This window comes from Chelonia mydas, chromosome 2 (genome assembly GCF_015237465.2).
Source record: "Chelonia mydas isolate rCheMyd1 chromosome 2, rCheMyd1.pri.v2, whole genome shotgun sequence".
Taxonomy (NCBI): Eukaryota; Metazoa; Chordata; order Testudines; family Cheloniidae; genus Chelonia; species Chelonia mydas.
The window spans coordinates 24416651-24437115 of record NC_057850.1 but is presented as its reverse complement, the minus strand read 5'-3'; the positions used below and the strand labels follow the sequence as shown (position 1 = coordinate 24437115).

The following is a 20465-nucleotide window of genomic DNA, read 5'->3' as shown; positions in this document are numbered from 1 at the left end:
GTGGGTGAGATTGAAGGAAAAAGATGGTTGTGAGAATTACCTGGGTTTTAAAGCGTGAGTCACCTAATTTATTAAAATAGCTTTTCACATTTTGTAAATCCTCTCCAGTTTTGTGAAATTTGAATAGAGATAATGTTTGCTTTCCTGCTGTGCTTCCCTCTCACTGCAAATCTGAGAGTTGTTTGTGGCCTTTGCTGATCACAAGATTGTAGGTAAGTGTTAGAAAGCGTATGTAAAATTATACAGGAAGTTGCCATTTGTATTGTATTTTATCTGTTGTATTATTTGGCAAATAATGTATCGATAGAGCCATACAAAAACTGCTAAAGCTGCAGTATTAAGAACAAAGGCTGGGATATGTCAGGTTTAAGGGGCCTGAATTTCCTTGCACTTACACTGATGTAAATCAGGAGTAATGCCATTGAATCCAGTGCAGTTACACCCATGCAAAACAGGTGTAGATGAGAAGGGAAGCACGACATGCAACCTTATCTCTACTCTAGTGTGTATTATCCAGTATATATGTACTGACTTAGGATTTGTATGATACATTCTTATGTATTTTAATAATTTTGTAAACACCAATTTACTGTACTTTTCCTTCTTAACCATGGGTAGGGCTTTCCTTAGTTTCATAGCTTGCCCATCTAAGTTAGTTTTAAGGTTGTTAACAACCTCATCCACTGAATTACACCTAAGAAAGTCCATGCAAGGCAAATCTGTACATCTCTCTGTGACTGCAAATTGTTTGGGATTCTTTCCTTCCTTCTCTACTGACTGAATCAAAATACGTGATGGGTAAGCTGACTGATGAGATGAGCACCCATGCTCTGTAGGTCCACATTTAAGAATTTTAGCAAAAGACAAGCTACTGTACATTCCTAATATGTAATTTTCAAATGCTTGTAACTTGTTCAAGCCAGATTCCTCAGGAACAAGGCTATGCACTGCTCCTTTTTGAAGGCTGTTTCCATGCTAAGCTTCAAAATGCAACCATTTCATCTGTGCGGTTGTTCAAAAAATAGAATTCCATTATCCCCCATTCTCTTTGTGCTCAAAACTGGTGGAGCCATTTTTGCTCAGACACTCCAGATAAAAGAAAAGGAGTACTTGTGGCACCTTAGAGACTAACCAATTTATTTGAGCATAAGCTTTTGTGAGCTACAGCTCACTTCATCGGATGCTGTAGCTCACGAAAGCTTATGCTCAAATAAATTGGTTAGTCTCTAAGGTGCCACAAGTACTCCTTTTCTTTTTGCAAATACAGAATAACACGGCTGCTCCTCTCTAACTCCAGATAAAGTCACCCTTGGGCAGAGATCAGATATGGAGAATTTCAGCCCTGAAGGTGAAGTCTTAAAGTCGAGTGACTCAGATGGAAAACATTGTGCAACTTCAGAGCAGAAAATAGTCAATGCCCCACAGGAATAACTTTTTAAAAATACCTTATTTGACCACATAAGCACAAGGAGGCACCTAAAATTGAGCGCTCATTGTTCACTTCTAGAATTTCCTTCCTTTTTAAGAGCTTGGTTTTTCAATCTCCTTAATTTTGCATTAACACTGATATTTGGCAAGGAGCACCTATTAAGTAACACAATATTCAGGAGTCAAGTATTTACTCTTCCTGAGGATGAGAGCTGGCACCCTGATATTTATATTTTTAATGTAGGCATAACTCAGAATTTGGGAATTTTGTAACAGTTGAATGAGCACTCAGAATTCTGTACTTACACTGTTTATGTGAGAGGGGAGAATATTCTGATGGCAAAGCACATCTTTTTGTGTTTCTACAACAGATGGTGATAGCATCATTCTGACTATGTTCTTTCCAGTTATATTCACATACTAGATCAAACTCATCCCTGGCATAACTCCATTGTCTACAACTAGTTACACAAGGGATGAGTGTGGCCCATTCTGTCTTGTAACCTCTATCTCACGGTTACTTAGTATATTAGTCAAAACAAGGTTTATTACTGTAAGATACACAGGGATATCATCAGAAGCAAATTAGGCTATGGAGTGTCATGGGCAATAGTCACTCCACAATTTTAGACTTCTTTGTGACACCTGTAGTAAAAATGTGTGTTGATTTTCTAATGATCCAGGAGTCATGATTTCTTAAGAATGTCAAAACAAATGTACTAATAAAGAAAAGAGGGTAACATGATAGAGAGGATATATTTACATGAGAAGAATTGCATACAGTTCAGAAAATATTAAAATTAAACCAGAACTAATTTATTATATTTATATTAATAATTATAGATACTTGGTAATTGGAATATATATTTCCCTGTAAATATTCACGATGGCCCAGCCCCATGAGAGTTGGAATAAAAATTCCATTAGAATGTTGTATAAATATAGCATGTCTTCTTCAGCTTTAGTAAATTATCTATGAGATTATCACAAAGAGAAGTTTCATGAGTTTGTTTTACATTATTTTGCTATTATAATACAATACTGCCAGGAGTCTGCTATGAAATATTTTAATGGTCTGATAATGGGGTGGAGAAGTAGGTACTCCTGAATTTTAGCCTTGGCTCTGACAGCAGGTCCTTCTTGCCATTATGGACAAGACTCCAAACCTCTCTGTCTCATTTTAAAAATGGGGATAATTCCTAAACTCTATTTTGTTGTTATTAAATGAGAATATCCAAAACGATGAGCTCAGCAGAATGGGACACCATCATTAGTGGTGTAATTAGAGTCTTACAACCAAGAACTGAATTGCCTCCAAAATGTAAAATCCTCATCTTAACAAAGACCTTGGGGTGTTGGCTTGGAGAGCCTACAAATTTAGCACTGACACGAAGCACAATAAAGCTGAGTGACACTGGCTTTTCTAAAGCACTAAACAATGCTGTGTGCTTCTGGCACTTCAAAAAATAAACAGCAAGGAGCAAAGCAGGCTGGTTCATTAGTCAGCCCTTGGAACATCACAGTTTTGGCTGATTGGCATGACCTTTCTGTTTATTCATGAGAAACGGTATTAGTTTTCTCTAAGGCTTTGTTTTCAGTGCTAAAAGAGCATTTTCATCTTGGGGTAACAAGCACAGATGAGCTATCCTGAGGTACAAACACAATGAAGACACAGTAAACAGCTGGATACCCCTACCAGGGATTGACCATGACAGGTTTACTTTGTGTTAAATTTAAAGTGCCTTATCTTCACTGTGTTTTTACCTTGGGATACCTCATGTGTGTTAGGCTTTGTCTACACTGGCAAGTGAAAGATAAAACTTTTGTCATTCAGAGGTGATAAAAACACACACACACATACACACACACACACTGAAAGACAAAAGTTTCGCTGATGACAAGCGCTGGTGTGAACAGCGCTTTGTCAGCAGGAGCGCTCTCCTGCTGACAATGCTAACACCGCTCGTTATGGGTGGAAGTTTTTGTCCACAAGAGAGCTCTCTCCTGCTGACAAACAGTGGCTACGCTGCACGCCTTTTAGCGGCATGGCTGTAGTGGCTGCGTAAAAGCTGCATAGTGTAGACATAGCCTTAGTTTCCCTGGAGCAAAAAACACACCATTTTTAGCAGTGGAGACAAATTGCAGTGTTGCAAAGCACCATTGAACTAGGGTGAGGCACTTCAGCAAAATGCCCTTAACTCTGAGATGACCTGCAGGAGGTGGGAAGAGTGGTATGCATGATGTGCACAATACAGTTCCAAAGGCTCCTGCAGCTTGCTTGTTCCTAGTTCCTCATTGGATACGTGACTTTGTTCCTACTGATTTATTCAACTGTTACTCATTGTGAGGTGTTGATCTCTTCCATTACAATACTTTCCTGCTTATGGCTGTTAGAAAACATAAACAGTATAAGTTTGACCGCCATAAGCCGGATTCCTCTGGAGGAAGCAAGTCTATGAGGATTCCCCTCCCTTAATGTAATGGAGAGCTCCAATTGAGCCATGCTGTCACTGATTCCTTTGCTTCTGTGACACTCCCTGCCCACACTCAAAGGAGAGGTTTTTCCAGCATAGCATGGTCATGGCTGTTGCGGCCTCTGGCTGTGTTCTCTTCCCCCACTTGCTACTCTACCTGCCTGATACTGGTTCTATAACTTCCTGTTGGCATCTTATCTTAGTAGAAATGTGTCTTGAGGAGGGATTTGAATGAGAAGGCAGTGGCCTTGCACACTAACATAGGCAAGGCCTCCCATGCTTAGAGATGGAGTGGAAGAGAGCCCAGACTTTTGTGAGAGAGGCAGACAAACAAGGAGACAGGGCTGGCATCATTCATTCTCATATAATACCAGTGATGAGGACAATGTAAGTACCTATGTAGATAGAAACAGGGCGGGATATGGGTAGTAAGAAGAGCATCAGCTTGGGGGACAGACCAGGGAATTGGGTGTTGGGCGGCTGGGCTCCATGGGTCAATCCTTTCTGTTAATGGTCTGATAGTGCTAAATGATTTTACTTACCTGTTGTCACAGTTCAGGGCAACTGAACCTTTGTTCCCTTTCTGTGATCCAGCAAGGGCAGGCTCCCCAGCCATTGGCTTATTTGAGTGGAGACGTGCGTCTCTCTCTCTTCTGACCTGTTATCTCCAGGCTGCACAGCTCTCTGACTATATTGTGAATTCACCCAGCAGGACAGACTGCCAAAATGGCCAGCCTCTGCACTTTGCTTTCTCTTCAGAGACTAATAACGGAGAAATTGCCAACAGTTAAAAGTCACCACACAGCTCTTTCTGAGCAAGTACATTGTATTTGTAAGGTAAAAGCATTACAGGGAAAACATTAAAAACAATAAAAGAACCTACACATGAGCTAATAAGAGTACCAGAGACCACCTCACACGAACAGTGGTTCTGGCATGTGAGCAGTCCTTAAAAACCCCACACAAGAGTTTTCTGGTGATTTCAAGTTCGTAACCCATTTTTGCCTAGAACAAGAACACTCGTGAAAAGTTTAGTGCCTCCTGTATACAGTTAGGGGTTCTTTGATTTGGAGTTTCCAGGAGCAGATAATCAGTAGACAATCAGGTTCTCTCCCTAGGGCATAGCTTCAAAAGGTTGGCTTCAGAGGTGAGAATTTATTGTCCTTTTGAATGGTATGATGCTTTCCGGAGATTGCATTAATTCTCTCCTAGAAAAGTTATGTACAGTTCCATAATAACACATAAACAATTACATTTTCAATACGATGGACCCCAAAGGTATTCAACTTAAGGTCATAAGTAGGGCCCTACCAAATTCACAGTCCATTTCTGGTCAATTTTACGTTCAAGAGGATTTTAAAAATGGTAAATGTCATGATTTCAGATATTTAAATCTGAAATGTCATGGTGCTCTAACTGTAGGGGTCCTGACCCAAAAAGAGGCTGTGTGGGGTTCACAGGGTTATTGTAGAGGGTCAGGGTATTACTGCACTTTCTTATGCACTGCTGTTGGCGGTGGTGCTGTATTCAGAGCTGGGCAGCCGGAGAGCAGTGGCTGCTAGTCAGGAGCCAGGCTCTGAAGGCAGCAGCATCACCAGTAGCAGCGCAGAAGTAAGGGTGGCCTGGTGTGGTATTTGCCACCCATACTTCTGTGCTGCTGCCTTCAGAGCTGGGCCCTCACTCAGCAGCCGCCACACTCTGCCCACCCAGCTCTGAAGGCAGTGCAGAAGTAAGGGTGGCAATACTGTGACACCCTACAATGACTTTGTGACAGCCCCCCTCCCCACAACCCCCTTTTGGGTCGGAACCTCCAGTTTGAGAAATGCTGGTCTCCCCTTTGAAATTTGTATAGTCGGGGCGGATTAGTCACTGGGCCAATGGGGTCCATGCCCAGGGATCCCTGCCAATTGGGGGGCCCAGAAAAATGGGCACCCCTGCACCCCGGCCCGGTCCACCCGGCACTCTTGCCAGGGAGCAGGGACTGGGTGTGGGGGTGTGCCCCGCTCCACCTGCCCAGCACTCCTGCCAGGGAGTGGAGTTGGGGAGTAGAGTTGGGGTGTGGGGACTTGCCCTCCTCCACCCATCCAGTGCTCCTGCCAGGGAGTGGGTGGGCAGGGAGGGGCAAGCCTCCATGCCCCGACCCCATTTCCTGTGCAGTAGCACTGAGGCAAGCGGGGGGACTGCAGGTGGTTGGGGTGGGGAGAGGCCCCCACTTGCTCTGACCCAGGGTCTCAGAAAACCGTAATCCACATCTGTGTATAGTATAGGGTAAAAATACACAAAAGACCAGATTTCAAGGCAGAAACCAGATTTCACGGTCCATGACACATTTTTCATGGCCGTGAATTTGCTAGGGCTCGAGTCATAAGGTTTAATTTAATTCAAAAAGTTTTATCCAGGTTATTATAGGAGATTGCCCCTTTTCGTCACACCTGTAATGCATATTCTTCTGGAGGAGTAAATGAGAAATGGAATTCTGGATTTTTATCTGTAAATTGCTGCTTTTTTTTTTTTAGAAGGTTATCATGTGTATATTATGCCAAGATTAATGGCGGAATTTATGAATGCTGTATAAAATAATACAGCTCTAGAAGAATTTAATGGGGATAATATATAAAACTAAACTGTGTGTCCAAGGTTATTAGGTTTCAGAGTAGCAGCCGTGTTAGTCTGTATTCGCAAAAAGAAAAGGAGTACTTGTGGCACCTTAGAGACTAACCAATTTATTTGATCATAAGCTTTCGTGAGCTACAGCTCACTTCATCGGATGCACCGAGATTATTAGGAATAGTAATATCAGAGCAAAAATATAATTCACAAACTAGACAAATCCTGAAACTAGGTCTTAGGTGAGAAATAAGAAAAGGAGTACTTGTGGCACCTTAGAGACTAACCAATTTATTTGAGCATAAGCTTTCGTGAGCTACAGCTCACTGATCTAAAGAAATGATTTCCATGGGAAATGATCAGAAGACCTAAATGAAGATAGAATCAGAAGGCCCAGTGGGATCAGTCCCAAATGAGTCCCAGTATCTCTGGGTCCTGGCATTGAAACTTATTCTCAGTGGTGCATTTTTCAGTCCATAGCTCTTAAGCGGTGGCACACAGCAGTTCTTGTGTTGATAGTGAACATGCAGATATTCTGATTGTGCTGCAAGCAGCAAGTACTTTCTAAATTCTTCCTCTGGCTCCAGTTGGACTTGGGATTTACTTTCAGTGTCAAAGCCTATGTAATAAGACTTTTTTTATTGTATAGAACATTTTTTGCTGGGTACATGGCAATCCTATCCTGGTACCTCACTGCTGCTAATGACCCTGCCACTCCTGGTGAGTTAACAGATCAGGAGCACGTAGGGCAGGTCCACCCTGCAAGCGAAGATGAGATCGTAGCATGGGTAGGCATACCTTTAATCTAGCTAGCATAGATAACAACAGTAGTGTAAATGTGGTGGCACAGGCTTCAGCCCAAGCTAGCGGCCCGAGCACTAGCCCATAGGAAGCCTGGGTACATAATCAGGCAACTAGCCTGCACTGAAGCCTTTGCCACCATGTCCACACAATGCTATTGTTACTCATGTTTGTTAGATTATTGTTAGCACAGTTATAGCCATCTGTGCTACAATCACACCCTCACTGGGAGTGCAGACATACCTTTAGAGTGCTGCTGTCACCAAGGAGGGTGCAAGCATGTAAACGGCAACCTCATGTATACTATTTGCTCCCTACTTTGTGGTCTGCCAGACAGGGAGTTTTCACTCCTTTTTCTCTCCCCAGTGTCCAACAAGCACCATTTTATGGATAGCAACCTGCTGTACCAGTTCAGAATGAATTTCCGCCGGCGACGGAGGCTGATGGAGTTGCTCCCTGAGAAATCCCGTTTGATGCCAGAAAGTCACGACAGTCCCTTTTGCCTGCGCAAGCAGAACCATGACAACAGAAAGCACACCAGTTTTCAGTCAGGTGACTCCTTGGTTCTGTGCCTTTAACTTCTCCATTGTTTAACTTTTCCCTGAAGATGTGTGATTCCTAAAGCTTGGCCCCCTTCACTTTAGCATGAGGCAGATTTAGCTGAAGAGAAGTGCTCACTGCATCATCCATGTATAAATATCATATCCAGTAAACAGGTTCTTCTGCCTGGTTGGCTTTTCAGAAAATAAGCTGCCTGTGTTGTTTGTTTGCTCTTGTATAAATAAAGGATTTCAGGTTTACATTTTTCCACAGGCAGAAATCAAGCAGCTTGGACGTTTTTCTTTTTTTTAAACTTGCTAAAAAGATTTTTAAAAGCAAAAGTGTTTTGGCATAAACTGTACATTGTAGTTTGTTGGAAAAGAATACCTGAACAAGTAATATACTACAGTACACATTAGGAAGCAGGATGAAAATACGAAGAAAGCAGGGGATAACTGCAGAAAATATTCTGCTTATTAAAATGCCTATTTCACTCTATTGCATTGGCACCTAGAAATCACAGTGATGGAAGCATTACAGAAAATTAAATTAGCTAAAATGATTCATGTGGTAATCCAACATATCAGAGTAAAAATATAATCTTCTAGGCAGAGTGTGATAGTATGATTACACTATTATAAATGAAAGCATGTTCTGATGTTGTTATTTTAAACAAAGCAGGGGAAATGTGCCAAAAGAATCAAGACAATTTCCCTTTCTCTCTGTATTTTCTGTCTTCTTTGCACAGTGAGTCCCACCAAGGAGATAAAGATCGTATCAGCAGTAAGAAGGAGTAGCATGAGCAGTTGTGGCAGTAGTGGTTACTTCAGCAGCAGCCCTACCCTCAGCAGCAGTCCCCCAGTATTATGCAACCCAAAATCTGGTAAGTAGATGGAATTGGGACAGATTAGAGATCATGCAGCTCTCTCTAAAGAGAGCGAGGGTAAATGAGTGACTGTTTGTATTTCTTCATCTAAGTTTGTCTTTTGAGGCATATTTTAAAGATTGATAGATTCACAGATTTTGCGGCTAGTCAAATCTTTATGATTATTTAGTTTGGCCTCCTGCATAACATGGGCCAGAGAACCTCACCTAATAATATCTGCATCAAACCCATAACTTTGTTTGAGCTAGAGCATATCTTTTTAGAAAGACGCCCAGCCTTATATCCACTCTTACCTCCAGATTGCCATATCAGTTGCCAAACATAAATTCTTCTCAGTTACACAGGTGTGACTTTGCTGGCATTGAACGGGTGAGAAGAAAACTTAGGCTTTGGTAACCACCCGAGTTATTGTGTAAGTGACATAGGCCAGAGCAAGCGTAGCAAATGTAGCTTTGAAGATGTTAGGGCCAATTTAAACCCTTAAATTAGTTTAGATTTTACACTGCTCTGTGTAAGAATTTAAAGGCAGTCAAGGTTCAAGTTTATTTTCTTTTTGAAATGATTTCCTCGGTCTGACCACAAATGGAAGGTCAGCCATTCATTCATCCACGGCTAAGTTAAAATTGTTTGCACTTGTATTTTTATGAAAGGAAAAAGTAGATCAGGAAACATATTCTTTCAGCCGCTTTCTTTGCCCCAGAGGGAGTCTTGAAGGCCAAAGCAGAATTTCTTGCTCTCCTTATTACCATTAAGTTTTTCCAACTTGATATTATTATGGCCTACGTGTTCTGGATTCAGAAGTACACATGGCTGTCCGAAAATCAAAATGTTAATGGAACTTTAGGAGATTATTATTCACTCCTTATTCATGGCCACAAAAGGCCATGGTTTCACTGAGGTAGCCCTTTAAAAGGGAGAGTAGAACATGGGGCTGCCTCCTCAGTGTGATACAGAAAGGGGTTCTGAATGGAGGGGGAGTAGGGTGTTGGAGCAGGCTGGGGAAGGGGCCAGTGGCTGTTTGTAAGCATGGACTTCAGTGGGGCTATTCAGACTTGAAGTTACTGATAGAGGGCCCAAAGAGGCCAGTGGCTGCTGTTCAAATCATGGGCTGTTTATTCAGGTTCTGGGCAGGAGAGGGGTGAACTTTACTCAGTATACTCAGTATAAGTAGTAGAGATACAAAGAGTGGTAATTTTTTTTTTCTGGCTGTTAGAGCAGAGGTTCTCAAACTGTGGTCCGCGGACCACCAGTGGTCCGTGAGCTCCATTCAGGTAGTCCGCGGATAGTTCCCTCTAAGGTGCGCACCTGGGCGGCTGAACACGAGAGAATGAAGGGCGACCCACCTAATTAGTGGAGCCGCGCAGGCGACCTGCTAATTAGGTGCCTGGACCCTGGAGAAGACGCACATGTAAGGTGAGGTGGTGGCCTGGGGGGGAATAGCGGTAGGTGGGAGGGGGCAGTGGGGTGAGAAGAGGGTTGGCAGGAATTTGGGATGGGCAGGGTTGCGGCAGCCAGGGAAAGAGGCGACTTTCCCCAGCTCCAGGGTTGCAGCTGCCGGGGAGAGATGGCCCTCCTTCCCAGCCCCAGCTCGGGGGCTGCCGCGGCAGGGGAGAGAGAGAGAGAGACCCAACTATGTGGCTGCTGTGGCAGGGGAGAGAACCCCCTCCTTCTCAGCCCCAGCTCAGGGGCTGCCGCGTCTGGGGAGAGAGGGCACATCCGTCACATTAGAAAGGTAAGACTACCGATATTAAAATATGAGTTGTGTGCTTTTATTTGTAAAACAAAAAATAGTTAATTATTATTAAGGGTTTTTTTATATAGCACTTTTATCCAAGGCACTTTACAATAGTTAGCTAATGATACGAACAACATTTGGAAAGCTCAGTAAGTGTTCTGCTGAGAAACCTCAGCAATTTTTAAGGGGTTTGCAAAAAAAAAGTTTGAGAACCACTGCATCAGAGCATTGCACAGCCTGTCTTTTGCCTTGGCTTGGAGTTTTCAGTAAAGTCCTACATTAAAAGAACTTGGTGGGTTCAGTTTGGTCACATGACTAGAGCCATAATTCAGTAGTGCTAGTGTTCCTTGTGGAGGATGTCGTCTTTGTGAATAACATTCATTCTTGTTCATCGCACACTCAAAGTCAACTGCTGTCTACCACTCATCTCCATCTTGCTGTCTGTATGTCCCAATTTGTGGATGCCACAATGTAATCTTTTTGAGGTGCACCTGTCAGGTATTCTCTCCAGAGATTCTTTTATAATGAATTCTAAATGGTGAACTTTTGCTCCCATTAAACCATTCATTCTACCCTGGAAATATTACTGTGACAAGCAGGCTGGCATTTTTGTTGTTGTTGATAAACGTATGCATTATCTTAAGTATACCCACTATTTCCATTCATTTATAGCTCTGGTTATGTATGGCACATGAGTGGTGAGAACAAGGATATCTTAAGACAGCCGATTATAAAGTCTTGGTAGAAAAAGAATATATTGACACCTTCCTTACACAGTGTTTCTGTTTAAAATGAATAATCATTCAGACATAAATTCTACCTTCAGAACAGTTTAACAGATTTATTTTTGAGTCTCAAACAAGGACCAGTGAGCTGGGATCTACCAGCTTTTCCCATACTCCAAGTAATCCTCTGCTAAACGGGAATGAGTTTTTTTAGAAAGTTTCTCAATAGCAGAACCAGAATGATCAGGTGAGAAAAACATTAATAAACTGGACCTAACCAGTTCTTGGATGCGTTCTGCTGTATTTCATGAGAAGTGAAAACTTAAAGGAAGTCTGGGGCACAGGCTGGCCAATCACAAGGGAAAAAGAAACTATTCCTGAAGGCATAATTTAGGGGAACACTGTGAAGGACACTAGTGAAGATGATTTATCTAATTGTGATCAGTTGAACCTGAATTACTGAGCAGTGACATGTTAGTCAACAGAACATGTTGAATTTTCTTGAAAAACATCTTGCAGTACAAAGGTAAGAGTTGATAACTAAAAAGGAGAAAGTTGACCTGGCTTTGATCTCAAAAAGATAGAATGATAGTACTGGCAGAGTCTGCAAAGTTTAACTCTTAAGATAATTTTGTCAATATCCTAGTGAAAGAAATTTTTTTTATTAGTATATCTTCCTGAATTCTTTTTTTTCCATATATGGCATTTTAGGACACTTACAGATATGCTAGAATGTTATCCCTGAAAAATTCCCGCTTGCTTCCATGATATAAGAAAATCAGATGTCATCAGAAATAGTTTATCGCTGAAAACAAGAAGCAAACATAGTTATAATTAAAAAAACAGAGGAAGCCAAATGTAATTAATAGAGGGCCTGTGTATTCATTGCCTTGCACTTGGTGCAGTCATTTACACCTGTACAATGTGGCTGTAAAGTGCTACAGTTCTGATTTTGTAGCATTTACACACACTTTACCCAGGAGTAAATGACTGCACAAATACTAATAATATTGTTTGCTGTAGCATAGATTATCTCATCTGTCTCTCTGTCTGAGAACGAGTTAGGATGCCTGTCACCATAGTATCTCAGTCCCTCCACGCTCCCTTCAGGTAATGAGGGTTATACTATATTTGACAGTAATTATCCCATGAAGGCATAATTTAGGGGAACACTGTGAAGGACGCCAGTGAAGATGATTTATCTAATTGTGATCGGTTGAACCTGAATTACTGAGCAGTGACATGTTAGTCAATAGAACATGTTGAATTTTCTTGAAAAACATCTTGCAGTACAAAGCCATGCACTAAGGTCGCAACACATTAAGCCCTATAAATAAAGTAAGAGGGAGAAGACATTGTATCCCAGAACAATTCTTTATGAAAGTTTCTTCAGAAAGGTTTGTATTTAATACTCCTTTGGATGTCTTTGCAGTATTAAAGAGACCAGTGACTTCTGATGAACTCTTGATGCCTGGAGCCCCATATGCAAGAAAAACATTCACAGTACGTCTCCAGTACATACCTTTCTTCTATACGTTGTGTAAATTGGTTCAAACAAATATTTTCTGATGGTATAATTAGATCCTAATTACATTTCCTGATTCTTGTGCTCTAAAAATCGTAGCCATAAGATTCCATTAATATTAGTTTTATACATGTGGAGTCTGATTCTCCCCTCTATTATTCCATCAGTATGTCAGCCTAACACCATTGACTTTGGTAGAGTGACACTGGCAGAAATCTAGTAATATGTGTATTGCACTAATGCTTCTGAACTATTTTTACTAATACTTAAGATTATAAAGAGATTGGAAATATGTACTGTATTTACCTATCCAGAATTAAAGTTTTAAATGTGAGTTGCATCGGGCCACACTAGACTAATATAAGACTGAAATGTTGATTCATAGTCAATAAGAGAGAAAAGAAAAGCCTTTTAAAAAGTAAACTTTTTGAACCTGTTAATTGGAAGCACGGCTTCTCACAGCCTTTAGTCAACATCTCTGATGTAACTTAAAAAAGAAAAGTACTGTAGAAACAAATGCAGTCATTCAGTTGGTGGCTTTCTCCATAAATAAAGATTTAATAGGCCATGCGGAGGGCACTGTAAAGTATTTCTATCCACAGAGCAGCGTTAACTGTATGCTGGTGACTACAAGGTGCTGAAATCATGTCTTCAACCACTTGGACTTTACCCTGTGAGTTACATGGACACTGTTGTGTCTTTTTTTCCTTTTCAAGGTTGTCGGTGATGCTGTTGGGTGGGGCTTTGTTGTACGGGGGAGCAAGCCATGCCATATTCAGGCTGTGGATCCCAGTGGCCCTGCAGCTGCGGCAGGAATGAAGGTAATTTTTCATCAGCTGTTTAGCTAGTGGTTTTCTGTATCTCTCAGGGATGCTCTCTGGCCAGTCACTGTGAGACACCAGCCTTTTGCGTTTTGGGGTCAAATGTTGTTGTTCTCCTCCTCCTCCAGAACTTCACCCTTCCTCTTTTCTTCTCTCTGTCTTGGAGGTTCTTTGACTCTCATTTTCTTTTCTAAAAGCTCTTTAGTGTTTTCTTTCCAGAAATCACTTTCTCTGTATTTGATCCTCTCTCTTAGTCTTCTAAAAGGCCTTTCACATCTTTCAAACTGTGTGTGGTTTCTACCCTCCTTCCCCAGCTCCACCTTCTCATTTATTTGGTATTTATGTATCATTTATAATGATATATTGTTTATAATTGCCATGCTGCTTCTACGCTGGTCATGTCCTATATCACACGACACAAAATTGACACTGTTTTCTTTTACTAAGACTGTTTAGCAATTGATTTTTCAAAGTAAAGTCGTTTTGGCCCAGGGCACAATTTTGGGAAAGAAAAAAACGCTAGAGAGATTTTAGATGTCTAATATGAACTGAAATGTTTTCATCCATGATTTTAAAAAAAAATTCTCTGTGTGAGGTGTTTGTAGACCTGATCTCAAGCCCACTGAAATTAGTAGGAATCTTTCCATTGACTTTAATGGGCTTTGGATCAGGCCCTGGAATATGTGGACTTAATCATTCTCCTCTAGAGTGGGAAACCCAAAAGCAACTTCATTGTGCCCATATGTGTAAGAACTGGAAGGGAAAACTGACCGCTGTCTTGCTCCAATGTCCAACCTGAGTCAAGTGCAAAGTGTAAAAAAACAGCATACCTGGTGAAAAATTAATTGTTTTTTCTAAATTCTGTCACTTTGAATAATCTTCAATTATGAATAACATAGGTAAAGACTTAAAATATCTTGACAATATCACTTCAAATAGGCCATCTTAGAACGCTAATCCCGCCTAAAGTATAAAGGAGTTACACTTCCAGGACTTCAGACTTATTCCTATTCATGTTGATGGTTGGAACCCTGAACCTAGCAGTTTACTCGAGTGGTTTGTAGCAGTCTTTATTCTCTCTGCATTTTACCAATTTACGATAATGTGGTTCTACTCTGAAATGTGACTTTGTAAAAATAGCTTTGTGGGGTTTCATATTTACTGTCTAAATGACTTCAGCTCTAATTTGCTCATTTCACCAGTAAACGTAGTGGGGTTTTGTTTTAAAGTGTCATCCCTTCACTCTGGGATGATAAACTTAAGCTGGGTTCTGTCCATTTCATGCTTCATCAACTGCAATAGAGGTTTTACAGGCCAAATTATGCCTTCAGGTACACTCATGTAACTTCATTGTCTTCCATTTATGTCCTCAATGATGCACATGTATCGCAGTTGCTGTCAGTGGGAGCTTAATAAACAGTTTGACATACAGGAAGGAATAGAATGCAGCACACTCTTAATTCCACAGCACTCATAGAAGTAAACAGTAAAAACTCATTTTAGTCACTAAAATCAGCAGAAATTGCTCTGAACACTCACGCACACCGCAGATCTGATAAGTTCAATGGCGCTATTTTATAGCGTCCCTTTTCAGAGTAGAGTTGCACTTTAAACATTATGATCAAACTTTTTAAAAAGTAGGCACCTAATATAGGTGGCTTGATTTTCAGAAGTAGTGAGCACTTGCCACTCCTAATGAAATGTGGGTGCTAGACTCCCCTGGAATTAGGTATTTAATTTGAGTCACCACTTTTGAAAAGCGTGGTCTGTTTACTTAATCTCTCTATTTTCAAAACTCTTCAAAACTTTTAAAGAAAGTATGTGACAATACATTTGAATGTATGCATGCCCCCAAAGTAAATCTTTCCCCTTTTTAGAAGCACAGAGGCAGGCATGTTTCAAATAGAACCTTAGGCATAATAACTGCTGGCAGTGAAGCTCTGTTCTGGTGTAAGAAGCTTTGTCTGCCAGTATTGCTCTGAGCACTTTACCATAACAGGAAAACGGTCTATGATAAAAAGGGCAAGAATTTGAAGAAAAGCCCAGACTCAGCATGTCACTTGTAGAAGAGTTGATTTTTGGAACTATGCCTTATGCAGTCTTGGCTGATAAAGCCACTTGATTTATTCGGTAGGCAGCTCTCTTTAATGGTGGAACAGACATAGCCACCAGAGTGCACGATGGGAAATACAACTAGTAGAAACTAGTGTTCAATGCAGGTCTGCTCTTTAGGACCTGCAAGTGAGATTTTAAAAAAGGTACATTTTTTATTACTAATTTGCTGATTGTCCCTCTGCCCTGTTTGGGGAATTTAGCACATAGCACTAAGTCTGGGAGGGGGACAAAGATCATTGTTAAAATATGGAGTATACACCTGAGGCCCCAGAATAATAACCAGCAAATGAATATTTATAGGTTTATACCTAAGAGTTTAATATTACATAATTTGATAGCAATGCCACCCAATTCTTTCCACCCCATAAAACAGGGGTTCTCAAACTGGGGGTCGGGAGTCCTCCCCGCCACCGCAATACTGCCGAAGACCAGAGCGAGTGAGTGAGTACCGGGGGTGGCGCCTTTTCTTATCTCCGCTCCCCCGGCCCGCCACCAAAGACCCGGAGCACCACCGGGTGAGTAAAAATTGAAAAGGCACCAAGGACTTAAAAAGGCACCACTTCTGCTCGGCGGGGGAGCGGCCGCTGCCCCGCTCCCCCCCTAGCTACGCTACTGGTCGGGACCCCGAAAGAGGTTGCGAGGTTATTTACATGGGGGGGTCACGAGCTGTCAGCCTCCACCCTAAACCCCGCTTTGCCTCCAGCATTTATAATGGTGGTAAATATATTAAAAAAGTGTTTTAAAAAAGAGGCTTGCTATGTGAAAGGGGTCACCAGTACAAAAGTTTGAGAACCACTGCCATTAAACATGAAAGCATACTTCAATTCCCCCTTCCCTGACTTTCAGATGGTAGTAGTGAGATTTGGGATGTGGTATAAGCACTTATACCCCTGCTGCTTTGAGCACTGCTTGGGGATTATGATACAGGGCTCTCTCAATACCATCAGGTCTGTCTCCATAAGTTCTGCTTTCCGTGTGATCTTTAACGGCAGAGGTAGGCAGTCAGCCTCATAAGTCTCTTCCTGCAGCAAGTTGTTTTACATTCACAGATGACTACTTGAGATCTGAGTTCTGAAATGATTCCATTGCAGAGTAAAGGCCACATCCTTAGAGCGACTGCGAAACCACGGCTTCCGCTGATTTCAGTGGCCTTTGAGGGTACATAACAACTCTTAGTATTTGGCCCTCAGACCCTGATCCTGCAAGGTGTTAAATGGCTCTTGTGAGATGACTGCAAAGGGAACTGAGCGTGTCGAAAGGACGCTCTGCCTATTTTAGAGGATTGAGGACCAAGTGACTGAATGAAAGAGACCATGGATAAATATTTACGTAGTGTAATCACATATTGGGCTGCTGAAGCAGATGCAGTTCACTCCTAGAATTCCCATCTTATACAGAAATGTTACTGATTATATAAAAACACCAATGACATGAGCTGCCCATCTGTTTCCAATTACTACCTGAAAACACTGAAGCCTACTGATATTTTAATAGGATTGTGTGACCAGCTGGCTGCTGAATTTGATAATTACATTAGACAGAGAGTGAATTCAGAAATGCCTTTATTTAGGAAGGGTGAACAATTAAAAAAGTTGGTGACAAATGAGTTACATGGCACATGGTAGCTATGTTCTTAAACACAGGCTATGTGGAGGGGGCAGAGATAAATATATGTAATAACAGTGTGGTTAGTGTTATGGTTGGAATATATATGTGTCCTCAATTTTTAAACATAACAACTAAATATAAGAGGCCCAGTTTTCAGGTGCTCAGCACCTGCTGGTCTCATCTACTTCACTGGGTTTGTGGGTGCTCAGCTCTTCTGAAAGATCAGGACTTTTTATACATAGGTGTCTAAATATGGCCTTAGGAGTCTAAATTCAGTGACCCAGGTTTGAAAATTTTTACCATAAAACCTGTTCTACAGTAATGTCCAGTTTGGTTTTGACTTAAATTAACAAAAGGAAGAAATTTTCAAATTGAAACTGCAACTCTATCCTTCACTTATCCAACTAGGTGTGGCTAGGTATGGCAGGGATGCAGAGGATTTATAAGCTACATTCTGCAGCAGAGACTCAGGTGGATGATCAGAGAACAGAATTATATTTTAGCTTTGAATGTCCTGTGACCCATGCTGAACGAGAGCAAGTTGTAGTATCAGGGTACGTTTTCCTTTATTTATTTTTTCTTAGTGGAAATATATCTTTAAAAAAACAGACAAAAATTGCTTTCAGGCAGTTTGGTGTTAGTTAGCATCATGATGCTTCGAGGATAGTTTGAAGTGTTTCAAACCTCAGTGGATACCTCTGCTATGCTATAAGCAACATGTAAAATGGATCAGTGGCTATTTGCTCTCCAACACTCACTTAACAATACTCACTTAACAGTTGCCATGCCTGCCTTATGTGGGTGTGGCATCATGTTTTGACTTTCCCACTTTGTGACCCATTTCCCTACAGGTCCGCAGTCAATGCTTACTAGTAGAGTATCTTGGCGCATTGTGGGTGACATGGCCCTAAAATTAAGTTGCAAGACCTCCTGTTCCGGGGCAAATAAAGTTGGCCTAAACAAGTACCTGTCTACCCTCTCAGGCTCTAAAGAGTTCAGGTGGTACCACTCAAGGGTCTCTTTCTCAGGGGTCAATCACCCTTTTTCCCTCAGTGCAGGATTTTATACCCACCACTGCCATTTGGAGCTGTAGGAGGAGCACAAACCCTTCCTCCACTCTGGATTCCAGCCCAGGGTCCCTAAACCGGGACCCCCAGTCACTGTCCTTTCACTCAACACCCCTGCTTCACTTTCCCCTGGACAGCTTCCTACATGGTCTGCTTCTTCTAGGCCTTCATCCAGCCTCTTTAGCAAAGTCTCTAACAGGCTCTGCTCCTGAGTTACCATCTTGGCAACTGTGAAGGACCTCTCCCAGGTCCTGCCTCAGCTCTCTTGAGCAGAGTGCTCCTCAGCACTCCCTAGCACCTCCTAGTCCTGGTGAGTCTCTCTCTACACTGAGTGCAGGCTGCCTCTTAGATAGTCATCCCACAACCGCCTGGCTCATTCTTGATCATATTATCTCTAACCTCCAAACCCCATGACAGAGGAGAAAACTAGGCTCAGGTGGAACTGGATCTTAAAGGGCTAGCACATCCTGTAACAGTAACCCACAAGGGATTTTTTAAAAATGAGGCTTTTACCCTTAATGAAGTATAAAGAAGGCTTGAAACATGTTCAGGGGGCGAGTTTCATGCTTGTTTATCACTTTTGAAACATCAGTAGTGTCAGTTCTGGTCTCCCCTGATTTGCTGGAGTATTTTCTGTATTCGCAGGTTTCACAGCTTACTTGAAAGGCTGACGATGTTGAAACCTATGAAATACATAATTTCCCCAAAATGTTCATTAGTCATTGATGTCAAATAGGCATAAACAAAAAGCGTGGGGTGTTAAACCGTCTGACTAACACTGTGCAGCTTTCACTCTCTGGACTCCTGTCATCCCATCACTTCACAAGGGCTGCTTCTGCACGAGCAAACATGGGACTCAACATTGATCACCAGTACGCAGCTGGGCAGCCTCACCGATGGTAGAACCATTGGAAGCTGCAGGGCACCAACAGTGCTCAGGCAGGTTCAGGATTTGCTGCCACCATTTCTCCAACCACACAGGTAAAAAAATATGCCAGATATTTATCTACACTACAACTTTCATGGCTGTAAAGCTGGTACATATCAGTGGTGAGCTACAGGCCCCATTTTTGCCGTTATAGAGACAGCTGTAGGTTTTTTTCAGCCACCGTAGAATCTTCCAGAGCAGATCTTTAAGATCTTAATTTAGAGCAGTGGTCTCCAACCTTTTTATGCCCAAGATCACTTTTTGAATTTAAGGGCAAGTCAGGATCTACCCCGCCCCTTCCCCAAGGCCCTGCCCTGCTTCCCCCTCCCCCGGTCGCTCGCTCTCCCCCACCCTCCCTCACTTTCACTGGGCTGGGGTAGGGGGTTGGGGTGTAGGAGGGAGTGGGGGGTGTGGGCTCTGGGAGGGAGTATGGGTGCAGGAGGGGGCTCTGGGCTGGGTCAGAGTGTTGGGGTGCAGGAGAGGGGAAGGGGTGCTGGCTCTGGGAGGGGGGTCAGGGCTGGGGCAGGGGGTTGGGATGCAGGAGAGGGTATGGGGTGCTGGCTCCGGGAGGGGGCTCAGGGCTGGGGGTTGGGGTGCGGGCTCCCACTGGGGGGGGCACATACCTTGGGCGGCTCCTGATCGGTGGTGCAGCAGGGCTAAGGCAGGCTCCCTGCACCACATGACCATGCCGCTCCTGGAAGGGGCCAACGCGCCCCTGCAGCCCCTGGGGGCAGGGGGCATGTGACTCCACGTGCTGCCCCTCTGCAGGCACCACCCCCGCAGCTCCCATTGGCCACAGCTCCCCGGTCCCGGCCAATGGGAGCTGCAGGGGCAGTGCTTGCAGGCAGGAGCAGCATGCGGGTACCCCTGCTCCTCCCCACCCCCACAGGGCCGCGTTGGCTACTTCTGGGAGTGGCATGGCACTGCCACAACCGAAGATCACAATAGACTGGGAGAGTCTCCAGGATCAACTGGTCAATCGCGATCTACGGGTTGGTGATCACTGATTTAGAACAAAAAAAAGCTTTTTTGAGAAAATAAAAATTTCCTGCATTTATACTGTATAAAGAAGCAAAAAGGGCTCATTTAAACCTTCTACTAATGGCAATATAGTAACTTCTGATATTTGGATTTTAAAGTAATTCCTATGCCCATTTTTTGACACAGAAATACTTCTGATGCTAATTTATAGAAGTAATGTGGTT

The 20465-nt window shown here is 42.6% G+C and overlaps 1 protein-coding gene across 5 annotated transcripts in view; it reads left to right on the top strand.

Moving 5' to 3' along the window:
- DEPTOR (DEP domain containing MTOR interacting protein) overlaps window positions 1–20465 on the top strand; it is a 142435-nt gene that overhangs the window by 101588 nt on the left and 20382 nt on the right. For all 5 annotated transcript variants that reach the window (XM_043539143.1, XM_043539145.1, XM_043539144.1 and 2 more), the window contains 4 exons: window positions 7677–7862; window positions 8599–8733; window positions 12629–12699; window positions 13438–13542. In XM_043539143.1, coding sequence (XP_043395078.1) covers window positions 7677–7862; window positions 8599–8733; window positions 12629–12699; window positions 13438–13542 — 497 coding nt within the window. The remainder of the gene's footprint in view (window positions 1–7676; window positions 7863–8598; window positions 8734–12628; window positions 12700–13437; window positions 13543–20465) is intronic.